General features: G+C 37.6%; 1 protein-coding gene across 2 annotated transcripts in view; it reads right to left on the reverse strand.

Annotated features, from left to right (window-relative positions):
* The window catches only part of PLG (plasminogen), a 65,055-nt gene that overhangs the window by 6,379 nt on the left and 41,478 nt on the right, over positions 1 to 17,198 (reverse strand). For both annotated transcript variants that reach the window (XM_007484858.2, XM_007484857.3), the window contains exons 10-16: positions 16,059 to 16,218; positions 13,297 to 13,481; positions 9,628 to 9,776; positions 7,788 to 7,881; positions 6,228 to 6,351; positions 2,297 to 2,371; positions 807 to 947 (exon numbers count right to left, since the gene is read on the reverse strand). In XM_007484858.2, coding sequence (XP_007484920.1) covers positions 807 to 947; positions 2,297 to 2,371; positions 6,228 to 6,351; positions 7,788 to 7,881; positions 9,628 to 9,776; positions 13,297 to 13,481; positions 16,059 to 16,218 — 928 coding nt within the window. The remainder of the gene's footprint in view (positions 1 to 806; positions 948 to 2,296; positions 2,372 to 6,227; positions 6,352 to 7,787; positions 7,882 to 9,627; positions 9,777 to 13,296; positions 13,482 to 16,058; positions 16,219 to 17,198) is intronic.

Below are 17,198 nucleotides of genomic sequence, written 5' to 3' on the forward strand. Positions count from 1 at the left end.
CATTTATCATCTGCCCATACTTCTTTGGACTTTTCCATCTTCCCTTCTTCCTTACCCCTCCTCCATTTCTAGCTTCTTTTGGTGTGTTGTCTTCCCACATTAGACTGTAAGCTCCTAAAGGGCAGGGGCTATTTTTCTTTTTCTTATTTATATCTCTTGTGCTTAGCCCTGGAACATAGTATAGTGCCTGGAACATAGTAGGCATTTAATAAATGTTTATTCACTGACTCCAGCTAGAGTCTCAGAAATCTTGCTATTTGATTTAGGCCACATCCCTTAATCTTTTTTTTGGTTAGTTTCCTTATCTGTCAAATGGTCATAATCATACTTCACAGGGATGTTGTATGGATCTTTTGAAATAATGAACTTATACACCCATACTTTTTTTTAACCCTTACCTTTTGTCTTAGTATAACTTCTAAGATAGAAGAGCAGCAAGGACTAGGCAATGGGGGTTAAATGAACCCAGGTCCTCCTAACTCCAGTTCTGGCACTCTATCAACTATGCTATCTAACTTCTCTTCACACATGATTTTAAAAGTCTAATTTAAATGAAATATACTTGTCTAGACATTCAACAAAATAATAAATTAAATACTGATCTTTAATGACTTCTGAGGTGTCCGTGCTCACCCTGAAATTTTAGCAAGAGGATCTCTAGTGCTGATCCCAGCTGGCTGCTCCAGGGAATCCCAGAAGCACCTACGTGGACTTATTTTCCCCTTACCTTGAAGCTGCTCCTTTGGGTTTATAACATCCAGGACTAAAAAGACCTATCACACTGCCACAGGTGAGCCAATTAATACCTGCTCAGTTTCAGCAAAGCAATGTCTGCCCGATAGGGTGCCTTGAACATCTCAGTGACTCCTATTTCTTGAGAATATGGTTCTGGAGGAATTTCATTGTGTAGCCCCAGGATAACTTTATACGAAGCAGGCCTGGTGGAGCTATAATTAAAAAAGTACAATCAAAGGGAGAGAATGTTGCACCTGAAGAATCATCCTGAGAGCAGAAGTGATCTTCCTAAATCAACTGTTAGCATTTTTCTATGGATTCTGCCTATTCAAAAGGCCAAGTTCACCCAACTGCCAGTACCTTCCTGTTGTGGCCCTAGAAACAAGTCACATTCCTCTACTCAAAGACCTTCCCTAATATCCCCTGATTAATGTATAAAATCCTACTACCACTAGGCAAGACCCTCTTCAAAGTACTCTACTTTCCAAACAAATAAGGTATCCCATCCCCCCCCCCCTCTCTCTCTCTCTCTCTCTCTCTCTCTCTCTCTCTGTCTGTCTCTCTGTCTGTCTCTCTCTCATATATATATATATATATACATTTGTATGTGTATATAATGTCTCTCTTTGTCTCTGTCTCTTTGCCTCTGTCTCTCTCTTTTTCTGTCTGTCTCTTCTCTCTCCTCTCTCTCTTTCTCTGTCTCTCTGTCTTTCTGTATTTGTGTGCCTGCTTACTGCTATCCCTCCATGTCTTGAAGACACTGTCCACCTGGCACCATCACCAAATGTAAAAGTGCCTCCCTTCAAGTTTCAACTTGGATGCCATCTCTTCCTTGAAGCTTCACCTGACCACTTCTCTGTAATCTACTCTACTCCACTCCCACAGCAAAGATACATAGCCACATAATAGAATGTAAGCTATTTACCAGCAAGGACCATTTCATTTTTTTTGTTTTGGTTAACACAGTGCTTGACAAATAGGCATGTAAAACAAATGATTTGTTGATTGACTCTCAGATGTCTCAGCACACTTTCCTGGAGCTCTCCTTTGCAATTATTTCACTCTCTTTTATCATGGTTTCTTGCATATTGCATCCACCTCACTCCAATCCCCTCCATCAAATTATAAAATTCCTTGAGATCTTATCTTATCTTCTTTTTTGCCTTGGCCTTACTAGGTCCTTAATGAACATTTAATAAAGGATTGGATAAATGCATCATAGACATTGGACTAGTAGGGAAGAAAGTTGTAAATTTTGTCCCATCATTCCTGCCTTTCCTTAGCAGTTAAGGAATGCCAGGAGTGATATGGGATGTACTCATTTGTGTCCCTGATGTTACTGCTATCTGAAAAGGAGAATGAAACAATAAGGGTATGACAGGAATAAATAGTGTTTGTCTTGGGACAATTGAATACATCCATGCCAACCAACATGCAAATAGCTAAATGCTTTGATCCAGCTCCTCACTTAGATTCACAAGCTTGTCTGAACTCTCTCTACATTGAAGCTAAACATTCTCTGGATTACTTAACAGTTATTGCTACTTAGTAGCCAGCTTACCGTTCCAGGCAATGAGCAGCTGTCAGTACCCACTGTGGAGCTATGAGGGTACCTCCACAGAAGTGATCACCAAACCTAGAACAGAGAGGAAGGGTTTAGTGAAACAACTTGTTCATTTCTACTAACATATCCAAAGATAGCTAAAGCTGGTCATATGACCATATTGTCCTTCCAAGATAAAATGAATCCTAGAAATTCAAAGTCAGAAAGGACTAGAACATGGGCTATATTCATTGTGATTATTGTTTTTGTCATTCTTCCTTTTAAAGAGAACCAATTACTTCATGGGGTGTTGTCTTAACTTGAGAATGAATTAGATTTTGTGCAATTGTACAAAGTTGTCAGGATCATTTCTCTCTTCCAGATTTCACCAAAGTCCAGAGGAAATACAAAAGTTGGGATAACAGGTGATGGCCTGGGATGCAGTGGATGGCTTTGACATCTTTAGTGTCTGACAGCTCTAAGCAGCTCCATAGCACCCTATTAAGCTGCCTTCATGGGTATTGGAACAAATTGTTCTCATCTGCACATTCCACAAGAAAGTCTTCACATACCTGGCATAGAAATCCCCCATGCCTCACCTATAGGTTTGAGGCTTGCTGGTTAGTGCTTAATAAATGCTTTTTGACCAACTGACTTAAAATTATGGTGTCCAGTTCCCTCAGTTTATATATAATATGACAAGAGACTTAGACTCAGAATGACCTAAGGCGTCAATTATTAGATTAACCAGTACTTTATTTTTTATTTGTTTTTTTGAAAGTACTAGCTCCTGGTATTATTGATTAGTTCAATAGTTCTTTTACTTTCAATTTTTATTAACTTCTCTTTTAATTTTTTGGATTTCCAATTTAGTTTTTTCTGGGGATTTTTAAATTGTTTTATTTCTAATTTTTAAAGTTGCAAACCCAATTCCACGATCTCTGTCCTCTCTATTTTGTTGATATAGGCGCGTAGGAATATACAGTTCCCCCTGAGTACTGCTTTAGCTGTATCCCACAGATTTTTATATGTTATCTCTTCATTGTCATTCTCTTCAATGAAATCAGCAATCATTTCAGTGATTTATTCTTTTACTCACCAATTTTGAAGAATTAGATTATTTAGTTTCTAATTAATTTTAAATTTGTTTCTCTAAGAACCCTTATTAATTATAATTTTATCACATTATGATCTGAAAAGTTGCATTTATTATTTCTGCTTTTATGCACTTGTTTGCAATGTTTTATGCCCTAGTACATGGTTGATCTTTGTATATGTACCATGTGCTGCTGAAAATAAGATATATTCCCTTTTTTATACCTATTCAATTTTCTCTAGATATCTGTTAGCTCTAATTTTTCTAACATTTTATTCACTTCTCTTACTTTATTCTTATTTTTTTGTTCAATTTATCTAGTTTTGATAGGGGCAAGTTGAGGTCCCTCACTAATATTGTTTTACTATTTCCTCCTTAATGTTTAGTAATGATATTGCTTCATTATTTATGGCACCTTTTAGTAAGATATAATTTCTTTTCTTATCTCTTCTAATCAGATCAATTTTAATTTTAGCTTTGACTGATATCATGATTTCTACTCCTGCTTTTTTATTTTAGATGATGAACAATGAATTCTGCTCTAGTCTTTTACCTTTAATCTGTGTGTGTCACCCTCCCTCAAATGTGTTTCTTTTAAACAACATATAGTAGGATTCTGGTTTTTAATTTACTCTGCTATCTGCTTTTATTTTACAGGTAAGTTCATCCCATTCACATTCAGAATTATGATTAATTATTGTGTATTGCCCTCCATCTTATTTTCCCCTTTTGATCCTGCTCTATTCCCTTTCATTTAAGGGCTAAGTTAGAAATGAGAGCGTAGGCCCCCTGGCTTCCCATATAATGTTCTTTCTATTCTAACATCCACTGTCAATAGAGTGTGTGCTTCACACTGGTTTTCCATTTTAGGAAATTTTCTAAATGGATTTATAATGATCATCTCTATAAAGGGTGTGCTGGAGACAACTTCCAAAGGCTCGGAGAGTCAATTGTTCTATTTTCAGTGTGAGTGCTTATTATACTTTAGAAATCAATAAATCCTACAGATCAGGTCTTGATTTATTGTTTTGTTGATTGTCTATATTTAAAATGATGGAGAAAATATTAATAATGCAGTGAGTTTTCAGAGAGCTTTAACATTTACCAGCACACTTCTGATTTAAACTCTCACCTGATCAACTCTAGTCCCTCACATCACCCCCAATATTTGTCAGTTATCTGGCATGTATTATATGTTTGGTCATTCACCATCGAATATAGCACACTTAAATGCCCCTGTGGCAGAGTTTGTTGGAATCCATGGCCTTGACTTCATTAGTATTCTGCGTAAAAGAAACAACCAACCATTGACTTTTGGCAAAGGTTTTATTTCTGAGACCTTTTCCCTAAAACTAAGTCAAGACCATTGGAGAGATGGAATGCTAATAGAGCATTTCATAGGGAGCAAAGGATGTCCTCAAGGGAGAGTTTTTTAGGGAATTCTGATTTAAACTTAGAAGTCCTATCTCTTAGAAATATGCCCTAAAACATTCACTATCTGGGAGCAAAGAAAATGAAATATTTAATAGGTCCAAAGATCTGAAAGGAACATAGCATAGAAGATAGAGAATTGGAAAATTGAGGTGCAAGACTTAACCTCTGATAAATACTATATGACCCTGGGCAAACCAAGGTATTTTTCTGACTCTAGGTTAAAGAAGGTACCTACTTGTATTGGCAGAAGTTTCAGCATCTAGGACATTTTTTCTGTTCCAATGAAATACAGGTTCAGTCTCTATTAGAGCAACTAGGTGAGTGATGGATAGAGTGCTGGGCCTCGAGTCATGAAGACCTGAGTTCAAATGCAGCCTCATATACTTTCTAGCTATGTGACCCTGGACAAATCATTTAAATTCTCTTTGCCTTACTTTCCTTACCTATGTTTTTGTTCAGTCCTTTTTCAGTCCTGTCCAACTCTTCATGACCCCATTTGGGGATTTTTTTGTAAAAGATAATGCAATGGCTTGCCATTTCCTTCTCCAGTTCATTTTATATATTAAGAAACTGAGGCAAACAGAGTTAAGTGACTTGCCTAGGGTCATACAGCCAGTAGATGCTTGAGTTTAAATTTGAATTTAGGAAGATGAGTCTTCCTAACCCTAGGCCTGGCACTTTATCTATTCTGCCACCTATTTCCCCTCTTCCACTATAAGATAAGGTTAATTATAGGACTGACCTTATGAGGACTAAATGAGATAATAATTTTAAACTATTTAACACAATGCCTGGCACATAGAATGTGTGATATAAGTGTTTATCGCATTTCCCTTTATCATTATCAAAAGATGTCAGAATAGTATAGAGAAATTATCAACATCTTTATTTTCACTAATGTTGGATGGGTTATTTCTCTCATGAGAGACTGGGAACTAAGAGAATAACGTTATACAAGTTATGAGATAGACAGCTTTTATTGTTTGGGGAGGTTATAGATATATATATATTTTAATTAAAAAGAAAGACTAAATTTGGGGGTGGGATGGGATGGAGGCATAGTCAGAAATAACTCTGAAATAAAGCCCATTAATAAGCTTTTTTTTTTTTTTTTAAGGCTGAACAGATTTTGGATTCTGGACTCACTGAGAGCGTACACTGGATTCAGGTTCTGTCCACTAGGAGGAGCTTGCATTCCAAAGGAGATTGGCTAAAGGACTCATCCTTTTGTATGGATTGTTTTTTTAATTGGGGAAGTAGGTATGGAGAATGTTTTGGCTAGTTTATTCTTCCTTCTTACCTTCCTATCTATAATTAAGGCATTGTCTTCTGCAGTGTTAGTACATACTTAAATGTAAGCACTTGAATAAAAGTCTTTCTGGGAAGGAATGCATGGCATTTAACAGTAAAGCATCTTACCTTGTTCTGAGACTGATCTGCCATGGCCAAGAGTGGGGTTGAGCAAAACACCCACCTACGATTCTTCCTGGGCATCTATGTGGCTCTACTCTGGGTTTTCCACAGTCAAATGAAGTTGATGAGGCTTGAGAAAGGAAAGAGAGAGTTTTTGAAAGGGCTTCTATTATTCAATTCAAGAAGATTACTAAATAAGGGCTAAAACAAACCAAAAAAATGTCAGCTTAAGTAAGGGACGTAAACTATGTAGGCATAAACATCTTTGGAAAAGACTTCTTGGAAACCTTCCAACATGGTAGTAGGCAACACAGCACCCTAGATTTCCAAGTGAATTGGCATTTAGCCAAGATGACTGCCTGAACTGGTGGCTGACCTCCCAACTCCCATTACTTATTTTGTTATCAGACTCAATAATGATTGACAATTATTGATTGATTGAATTGACTGATTAAATAATAATGATTGATAAATCTGATGAAAAATGGCAGACTTTTTCCACACCAGAATTGTAAAAAAATTCAGTCAGAAGCCAAAGTCAATAGGAAAAGGGATTTTGCCAACAAAGTCAATGCCAAAGTACTATGACCTTCCAGAAGGACTGAGACATGTTTAGCCTGTAAGGTTCTTTGTCCAGAGAGAACAAGAGAAGAGGGTTCCCCCAAGAAAGCCCCAGAGAACTGTTGACTAAATTGACTAAGTTGACTCAGACATCAGACATGATGCTCTCAGACTAAGACAGCCTAGGATTAAAGGCTCTGAGTTCCTTAATACTTTGTCCTGAGATACCAGGGAGGACCCTAAAGATCCAACGTCATTAAGCTCACAAATGTTGCAGGGACCCAACTCCAGAAGATGGAGGTTGTCTCAAGACCCAAGAGACCCAACATAAATCCATGTAGGACTGACCTCATTAGCCAATAGTGCAAGGGGCCTTGCCTGGCTTTGGCTCAAAGCCCTAATTAGGGATGTTGAGAGAAATATAAATATAAATATTTTATAAATAAATAAAAATAAAATTGAGTAGAAGGAAGATAAGAACTTGGGTTATAATTGGGGAATTGTGCAGTATTTTAAATAATCCCAAAGTTCTACCAAATTAACCCAAAGCCCATCTCTTAAGTATAAATATTTTCCCAATGATGCTATATGGTTGCTTGCAATACAATACTCTGAATTCCAAAGAATGAAAGCCATAGGTCACCCATGAATGGACTACAGAGATTACTGCAGGTCATTCTACAGTAACTAAATGGCTCTTTATTTCTATAAAGAATTGCACAGAAGTGTTAGAAAGGATTATCAGATTATTATGATTAAGAAAAGAAGTGAGCCATTCATATTGGGAGAGCTTATATGCTCTACTGGTCTCTATACAATGTTAAGATGTCTAGAGGAAAGCCTCTAGCAGGTTAGGTAGACTCTCCTGTACAGAATAAAGGGCATCTTGTGACAGGCTTCTTATCCAGCTATCTTACATAGAAGCTTGAAAACGTGAATAAGAAGTTATTCTTATGGCTCTCAAGGGTTTTAAGAAATAGGAAAAAGGGAGAAAAGTGAAATTACCACACTGGGGAATGTCACAGTAGTCAAAAAGCTTTTTAGGATCTGTTGTATAGCACCAAGGGCCATTGCGGTCACCATCAGGATTACGGCAATACTGTTAAAAAAAGAGAAAGAGAGAGAAAGAGAGAGAGAAAGAGAGAGAGAGAGAGAGAGAGAGAGACAGAGAAAGAGACAGAGACAGAGAGAGAGACAGAGACAGAGAGAGAGAGAGAGAGAGAAACAGAGAGAGAGAAACAGAGAGAGAGAAACAGAGAGAGAGAGAGAGAGAGAGAGAGAGAGAGAGAGAGAGAGAGAGAGAGAGAGAGAGAGAGAGAGAGACTTGTAATATTGTAATGTTGTTAATGAGGATCTCTAAGAGTTGATACTTTGTCTAGTTCTTAGGAAAAGACAATATTTGGGCAGTAGAGAAGCCACAGGCTTGTGAGAAGGGGAAATGGAATAAAACTAGTTACTTGGCTTTGCCTTGTGTTCATTACAGTAACACTTCTCCAGGTGAGGACTGTTTCCTTGTGGGTTCAGAAGTCACAGGAATTTAGAACTAGAAGGGAGGACATTCAAGATCTTGTAATAAAGCCTTCTCATTTCCCAGAACTGAGTCCTAAAAGTAGCAAAGGGATGCTTCCAAAAGTAACATCTCGAAAGCCCTCCCTTTTTCCTCTACCCTGCAATCATCACTCTAGAAAAGCTATCCTTTAAAGAAAGTGTGAGACTCTGACAAATGACCCTGGTGATAAGACAGAATACTGGAGCTCACCTTCCAACCCCCATCTCAATAGGTTAAAATAGACCTCAAGGACAAGCATTACATGGTATATGGTAAAGAACAGAAGTCAGAGGACCTAGGTTTGAATCTTGGCTTTGCCATTGAGGTAACCTTAGGTTTTATCCCTCTGGGACTCTGCTTTTCATCTGTTTTCCATTTTATTTTTATTCAGTTTATTCTTTACTTAATAAAAATATACGTTCTCTCCCTTCCATCTACCTGCCCCCTGTTGAAAAGGAAAGAAAACAAAGGCAATGAAATATAGTTCTAATCAAGCAAAAAACAAGCTCCCACATTGGCCATGTTCAAAATAATATATCTCATTTTGCACTTGAGTTCTTCTTCTGTCAGGAGGTGAGTATCATATTTCATCAGGAGTCCTCTAGAATTTTCATGGCCTCATCTTTAAAATGAGAGAGTTGGACTAAATACTTTTGCAAGTCCCTTCCAGTTGTGGACATGATTTAGAAATCACTAAAAAGTGGGACTAGGTGGCTTGGCAGATTGAGAGGCAGATCCAGAGGCAGACCGAAACGCATGAGTTCCAAGGTTCAGATCTGGCCTCAGATACTTCCTAGCTATGCAACAACCCTGGGAAAGTCACTAAGCCTCCATTGCCAGCCCTTACCACTCTTCTGCCCTGAAATCAATATATAGTATTGATTCTAAGACAAAAGACAAGGATTTTTATAAAGAATAAAATAAAATTTAAAAAACTAAAAAGGCAAAACTCTTCGAGAGGTGTCAAAAAGAAGCACTTAATCTTCCATTATCTAGAGAATTCTATCCCTGGTAATATTTTGGATGCTGATGCATTTGAACTGCCTCTAGTTGCCTCCTTTTCCACCTCCGAAATCAAATAGCAGACCCAGCCTTACCCTAACAACCCCTTTGTTTATAGGAATTGAGCTGTAGATTAAGCATATATATTTTGAAGCAAAGGTTTTTTGTTTTGTTTTGTTTTTCTGTGAGAAAGGTGTGTGAGAGAGAAAATAAATCATTAAACTTTTTGTAAAGAATTAAAAAAAGAAATTCTGTGGGGATAAAAGTTAAAACAAACAAGTTGATGCTGCTTACATTTTCTTCCAGGCCTGCCCTTGGATATGACTGTGGAGTAAAAATACTATTTTTGTGAGGTTCCTGTGCAGTCCAGGCCTGGCACAAGGTGCCAGCAGCAGTGGTCGACCTCTTGCCTCGGTAGTCTTTCCCAGTCCCAAACATGCAGTCTGCATAAGAAAGGAAGAGAATGTGGCATAGTATACTTTCCAGTGTGATTGATAAACCCTAGAGGGGCTTGGTTTGTGTCAGATGAGAGTCTAAATTTCAGATTGTCCTATAAATTCTGATCAGGAACTATCCATTCATATTTGTTATTTTGACAAATTTCCAAGACAACTTAGCTTAGAAATTCAAGAGAGGTTAACACTTTACAGAATTTCACAGAATAGTCTTAGTAAGATAGTGTGGTATAATGAGAAGATTGGAGGTGTTTAAGTTAGAGCACCATGGATTATTCTACTAGTCTCAGTAATTACTACTAGGAAGACCACAAGCAAATAAGATACTACCTCACATTTATATAACTTTTTAAGGCATCTCACAACCACTCTTTAAGATAGGTGCTATTATTATCCCCATTTTACAGGTAAAGAAACTGAGACTAAAAGAAATTACATGACTTGACCAAGGTTTAACAGTGAAATGTCTGAGGCAGAATTCAGAACTCATTCAAGGAGCTTTTTACACACTATTGATGAGATACTGTGCTGAGTGTTGGAGACACAAAGGGAGACATGTTCTCTGTCCTGGAGGATTCTAATGAATAGGAAGTGTTCCCTTCTCTCAAGAGATATTAGAAAGGTAAAAAATGACATGACTTGGCACCAGAGTAAGCAAGTGGGGTGAGCACAAGGGAGGAGTTGAAGATGACACCAACGTTATGAGCCTGGGTAACTGGGAGGATGACAATACCCTTGATAATAATAGGGAAATTCAAATCTGTGAAAGGAAATTGGGCTAGGTACCATTTGAGAAGGGGTCCAGTGCTGCCTCTCTGACCTATGAAGATCATCTACTGTAACCCCCTTATTTTACAAATAAAGAAATTTAAATGACTCATTGAAGTTCATACGTCAAGTCAACAAGTATTTATTCATCCCTTACTATGTTCCTGGAATTGGAGGGATACAAAAATAGCTGTAAAATAGTGTCTGCTCTCAAGGGACTGTACTTCAATATAGGAAAGGAAAAAAAAACAACTCTGCATATATTGGCATACATAAGACACATACAAAGCAGATCTAAGATAATTTGAATAAGAGGTCCTTTGGCTTCATGTAGAATGAAGTGTTTGAGCTGATTTTTGAAGGAAACTAGAGATTCTAAGTGATGAGGATGGAGAGGAAAGTATAGGTATGATGGTCAGCCAGAGGAAACTTCACAGCTCAGGAAGTAAGGGTCTAGTTAAAAGTATTCTCAAGATTTTCTTAATGGCAGCTTTTCCAGATGTCTCCTTAATATTTCTGTTCTATTATGTGTGTGTATACAGATATGTAAATATAATAAATGGATTTAGAGCTAGAAGGGACCTCAGAGACAGAGCCTTTGTACAACCTGGACCTCATACACTATGATATATAGATGTAGATATAGATATAGATGTAGATATAGATATAGATATAGATATAGGTATAGATATAGATGTAGATATAGATATAGATATACATTTAGATATAGGTATAGGTATATAGATGTAGATATAGATATATATAGATATAGATATAGGTATAGATGTAGATATACATATAGGTATAGGTATAGATATAGATGTAGATATAGATATAGGTATAGGTATAGATATAGATTAGATATATAAATATAGATAGATATAGATATATAGATATATAGATATATAGATATGGATATAGATATAGATGGTGCTGTGTCATTTTGTTAAACTGTACTTGAGATCAGTTTGGCATGTATCAAGTCCTACCATTTATCATGAGTGTCCAGGCACCCTGCCCTCAAAAGTAACTGATAGGAGCAGCTACCTAGCATAGCAAACAGAAAGCCCAGCTTGGAGTAGTGAGGACCTAAGTTCAAATCTGAATTTGGACACTTCCTACCTCTGCGATCCTGGATAAGTCATTTAACCGATTGCCTAGCCCTTACTGCTGTTCTCTCTTAGAATGGATACTACTATACCAGAAGGTAAGTGTTAAAAAAAAATTCACTAATGACTGTGGACTACAATGTATAAGGAAAGGAATTATATATAAGGACTAGATAAGAAAGGAATGGATCATAAAGGGCTTTTAATGACAAATGAGTTTATATTTGATCCTAGAGGTAATAAGGAGCCACTGAATTTTACCACATATGCTGTCAGATCTGTGTTTTAGGAAAATCATTTTGCCAATTGAGGGGAGAAGGGATTGAAATTGAGAGAAGCAGGAAGACCAAATAGGAGGCTATTGGTAGTAATCCTAGGTAAAATGTGATAAAAGCCTAAGCTGCAAGGATCCTACAGTGTCAAAACTAAGAGGCAAATTAAAGCTACTTTTCCCTCTTCTTTTAGAATTATTAAGAAAGGTTTTGTTTTTTTTTTTAACAAAATAAGTCTTTCTTTGACTACCAATTCCAAGTCAGTGGCATGTTCCCCTCTCTCTAGATAAACCCAAGAAAAGACTCGATCTTGAAATAACCTGGGTAGTGACTGGACAAGGGTGATGAGTTCTAGAAAGAAGTCTTTTTAATCATTTCACTAGTGGAAGCATCTCTTGGCTTCACTGTTGGGCAGATGGAAAGCAGAATCCTTTAGTTAAAGAAAGACTAAATGGCTTTAGAGAAAAGATTCTCCAAGGTTGTGCAGAAAGTTTTGACCATTTTGTTTGTTGAAGCAGACTGTTTATTGAACTTTCCTTGCTTCCTATAACTAATTGTGTTTTATCTAGTTGTGGAATTTTAGCTATTGTTTTGAGAATATCATAAATTGTAGCTAGAAAATGGCTTGGGGGAAGAAAGAAGTTTTTAGTCTTTGTCCAACTTTGGTCCTCTCTCTAAGTGGAAATGCTTATATTAGAATCATCTTAGTTGATTAGATTAATCAAAATGAATAAAAATTACTTCTGGCTGATTTGTACCTAAAATGAGGTATATGGGCAATTAGAATAGAAGCCTACTGACTCTTTTTTGTCAAGGTCATGATGAAAAGGGGAAAACACTGAGCTCAGACTCAGAAGACCGATATGATCTATTCACTGTGTCACGTAGCTGTATGACTGTGGGCAAGTCACTCACCTAACTTCTCTGAATTTCTGTTTTCTCCTATGCTGAAGAGGGATAATAATCATAATTCATTACCTAAGAGAGGGTTGTTGTAATCTTAAAGCAATATGTGGGTGTATGTGTGTGTGTGTTGTAATAACATGATTGTTTTGCTAGGGAACTCCCAGGGAGGAAGGTGCTTCTACAAATCCAGGTCAGCAAAAGTTCTTTAACTTATATTTCATAGAGAGTTACCTCTTTTGAGATCTTCAAGCAAGGTCTGGCTCACCACCACTAAAACTTTTAACCTTGTTTTTCCCTATTCAGATTAAGTGTCAAAGTCCCACCTCATTTTCTACTTCTAATATATGTTCTAGTTTGCAAATCTCCCCATTCTTAATTTTTCTACCTATAAAGATTGTCTCTTTCCTTTTCCCTATTTCAGAACATGCAGGCTTCTGATGGACATTCAATTACCTGATTCTTCAGTGGATGGCTTATCTACACTAGGGACTCTTGTAGTTTGTGAGTTTGGGAGAGTCCCTCCTGTTCCGGAACATTTCTCTAGATTACAGAATTCCCATCTGACTCTGGGATCCGTGGTATAACACCAAGGACTTTTGTCCCCATCTGGATTTCTGCAGTAGTTTTGTATCAAATCACTGTAAGAACAAAAACAGTTTTTGTTAATAATAACAAAAGAATATTTAGAATCACTTAGGAACACGTTCAGTTAGGATCTTTCTAGAGGGATACTTATTTATAAAGTTGTAAATTCTTTATATCAAAGATACAAAGACAGCACTATAAGGGCAAGGATAAATTCCCATTTGTCTTTGTTTCTCTAGCACGAAGTATAAATACATGATAGTGGTAGCTGTTTTATAAATGCTTTCGATTGTGATTTAGTCATAGTGGCCTGGGGAAACAGTTCTAATTTTCTAAGATTCCAAAGCCAGCCTTCTTCCAAGAGGGCCAGCCATCTGTACGCAAAGGGCATATTTGTAAGTAGAGTATTAATAAGACAGAGAGTACTTACAGACCTCTTTATAAAAACCACAAATCTATGGACCCTCATACCATTCCTTACTGAGGTAATTTTAATAAAATATAATGTGACTCATGATCTATGACTCATGGCCTGTGAGTTGTACTAGCTTCATCAGGGTGTTGAAGTGACCCTGAGTTCCTGAAGGCTATGCCAGAATACCACAAGTTCCAGCAGGTCCTACCAATCTGGAAAGGGTTCATGGCCAAGCTTGGTGGCAGACTGTTCATCTGGTATCCTAGAAAAATTCAGAGAGGCTCATTTCTTAGTAGTCCACAAAGTGATAGGACAGCTAAGTGGTTCGTGTCTGGCTAGAGTGTTAGACTTGGAGTCAGGAAGTCCTAGTTCAAATCTTGCCTTAGACACTTACTTAGCTATGCCACCCTGGGCTAGTCATTTAAAATCTCTTAACCTCAGTTTCCTCGTATGTAAAATAAGAATAACAATAGCATCTACTTCCCAAGGTTATGGTAAGGATCAATGAACTAATATATGTAAAGTGCTTTGTAAACTTTAAAGCTATGTATGTGCTAGCAGTAGCATCATCATCATTATTATTATTGTTATCATTGTTATTATTGTTGTTTTGCTTCCATCAACTCCCAATGACCAATTCACCAAGGCCCTGTAACCTGGGCAAGTGAAGGGAATCCCCAGGATGATAGAATCATGAATTTCTAAAATGTGATTTGATTCATAAACTCTGACTCATGATTGACACTTATTAAGAAAACTTGTATTGTGGAGTAATCACCTATAGTTGCAATGGATACTACAAGGGAATCCAAACTGGCCTATGTGCTTTGGTTTTTTCCTCTTGTGTGGCTTCTGTAATATCTATCTGGTGAGTGTGTGTGTGTGTGTGTGTGTGTGTGTGTGTGTGTGTGTGTGTGTGTGTGTGTGTATCATGGGTTGGGAGTGAGAAAGAATCTGACACCTGTGATGAGCTGCTGCAGTGGAACAGCCTTTGACCTGCAAGTGTTAGCCTACTTACACATAAGAGAGTAAGTTATTGGATCCTGCTAGAGCAGGAAATCATTCAAAGGTCTCCTATTTGAGATAGGCTTCCCTTCATTTTCAAGATCTTCATATCCTTTGTGCCTCATGTTCTATTTCTTCTACTTTTCTCATTTTGACCCACTGCCTCATCGTGCTCTCCTACTTCTGTGTCCTCCTTGGTTCTTGACTGTCTGCATTGGTTCTCCCAGTTCTGGTTCAATGACTGATCCCCACAGATTGACAATCACTTCTCCAGACCCAGAATATGACAATATGTATAACACAAATTCACAATTACAGAATAGCAGGATTGTGATGTATCCTAGAGGTGATCAAACCCAAACTATAGCCAAAGAGGAATCTCCTTTAGAACATCCAAGTCAGGGGGCCATCCATTCTCTATTTGAAGGCTTGTAGTAAAGAGGAACCCATCATTCTTTGGCCACCAACTAAAGGCATCCCATTGTACTTTATGGATCTTTTTCCTTACATCAAGCTGAAATCTTCCTATTAGCAGCCTTTTTCCATTGTATCTAGTTCTGCCCTCTTATACCAAGTAAAGCAGATTTATATAACAGACCTTCAGAAACTTGAATTTAGCTATAATGATGCCCCCAAACCTTGTCTTCTCCAGGCTAAACATCCCTAGTTCCTGCTTCCAGTTTCCATATGGCAGACCTTACAGTGCCATCACCCTTCCAATCCCCTTTTTGATGCCATCTATCCTGTCAATACACTTACTAAAACATGTTTGTATACCTACATCCAGAGGTCTCAGAGCTTAGAATTCACCAGTGGCATTGAAAACTCACACCCTGCTTACTCATTTCTTGGGGCAGCCAAGTTACATGGTATGGAGATTTCATTTCTTATTAGACGATATACTTACAGTGCAGAATGGAGTTATTCTAAAGTCTTTAACTGCCCCTGAATTGGAATCCTCCCAAAGTTCCATGATAAATGCTCTTCTGAGGTTTTCGTTTCAATTTCACTTCCACTCCACCCCAAAACTGGTCATACCAAGCTTTTCAAAGTTTTTGTCTCTCCTACACTCAGAATCAGGAACATTCTAGAATTCTCCAAGGAATTCTCAAAATTCACTAGTGGAAATCCTGAATCTAAGTGTCTTGTTTCCCTTAATAGTTTTCTGAACCTGGGCCTAATCCTTGACTGGAAAATAATGTAAACATACGCAAAAGGGAATTTATCTGGGGTCTTCTCATGCCGGTGTGGTATCATAGAAGACCAGGCTTGGCACTTCTTTCCTGAGTTTGTGGTGGATGATGTTCCACGGTAACTTTGTCCATTTCCCTCATAGCATTCCTGGATCACATTGGGTTGCTTGGGGGGCACTGCAATAGACATTTTAAAAATCAAATAAAAAACCAATTGTTTTTTAATTTATTTATTTGTTTGTTTGTTTATTTATTTATTTATTTATTTATTAGACATCTAATGAATTAGAAGAGCCAGTGACTTAAGTAGTAATAGGAGCGACCAATGGAGTAATTGGGATGCTTGACTCTGGCAAGTTCAACAAGTTCTTACTATATCCAATGTTGCTCATTTGCAATTATAATGTCCATCTTATACCATTGCCTTTAGCCTAACTCCAGTCCCCTGCTTCAATTTAAGTCCATTCACAACTCAACAAATACTTAATAAGCACCTACTATGAACTGAATAATGTGCTAGGTGTTGGGGGAAGAAAGTAAAATTTAGCCAGGACACTGGTCTTTTTCCTCACAATCTATTATTAGTTTACTATTAGGTTACTATTATCTTAGCTAACTGACCTCCTGTATTCTTATCCCCATCCAATTCAGCCCTTACCTTCCTTCCATTTATTCTACCCTTTACTAGTTTTTTCTACCCTTAATTGGCATCTTCCACAAAACCCTCTGGGAAAAAAAAAACCATTCTTTTATAAACAAACTCCCCTACATTCTTCCACTTTAACTAAAGCATTCCCTCTGACTGTTCAAGATAACAAACTTGACTTTTGTCAATGGATACTACATTCCTAGCAATGCTTTTAAAAGAAGACCACTTCTCCTCCCACTCCCCCTTGACTCCAAGGGCATGGAAGAGGGGTAGATATGTTCCTTGCTCTCAATGCTATTTACCCCCAGTTGTTCCACTGTCATCACTCAACAATCTCTCCCAGATTCCTCATCCTCCTTCCCCACTATCCACATTCCTTTTATCTACCAAAGTTCTGAACACTCAACCCCTTCTTCAATGACCTTGGCACCTGGTTCAGTCCTCCTCTCCGCCCTGTCCCCTGCCATCACCCCCAAGAACTGAGATAGCCACATGAATCACCTTCCTT

Source organism: Monodelphis domestica, chromosome 2 (genome assembly GCF_027887165.1).
Source record: "Monodelphis domestica isolate mMonDom1 chromosome 2, mMonDom1.pri, whole genome shotgun sequence".
NCBI classification, from domain to species: Eukaryota; Metazoa; Chordata; class Mammalia; order Didelphimorphia; family Didelphidae; genus Monodelphis; species Monodelphis domestica.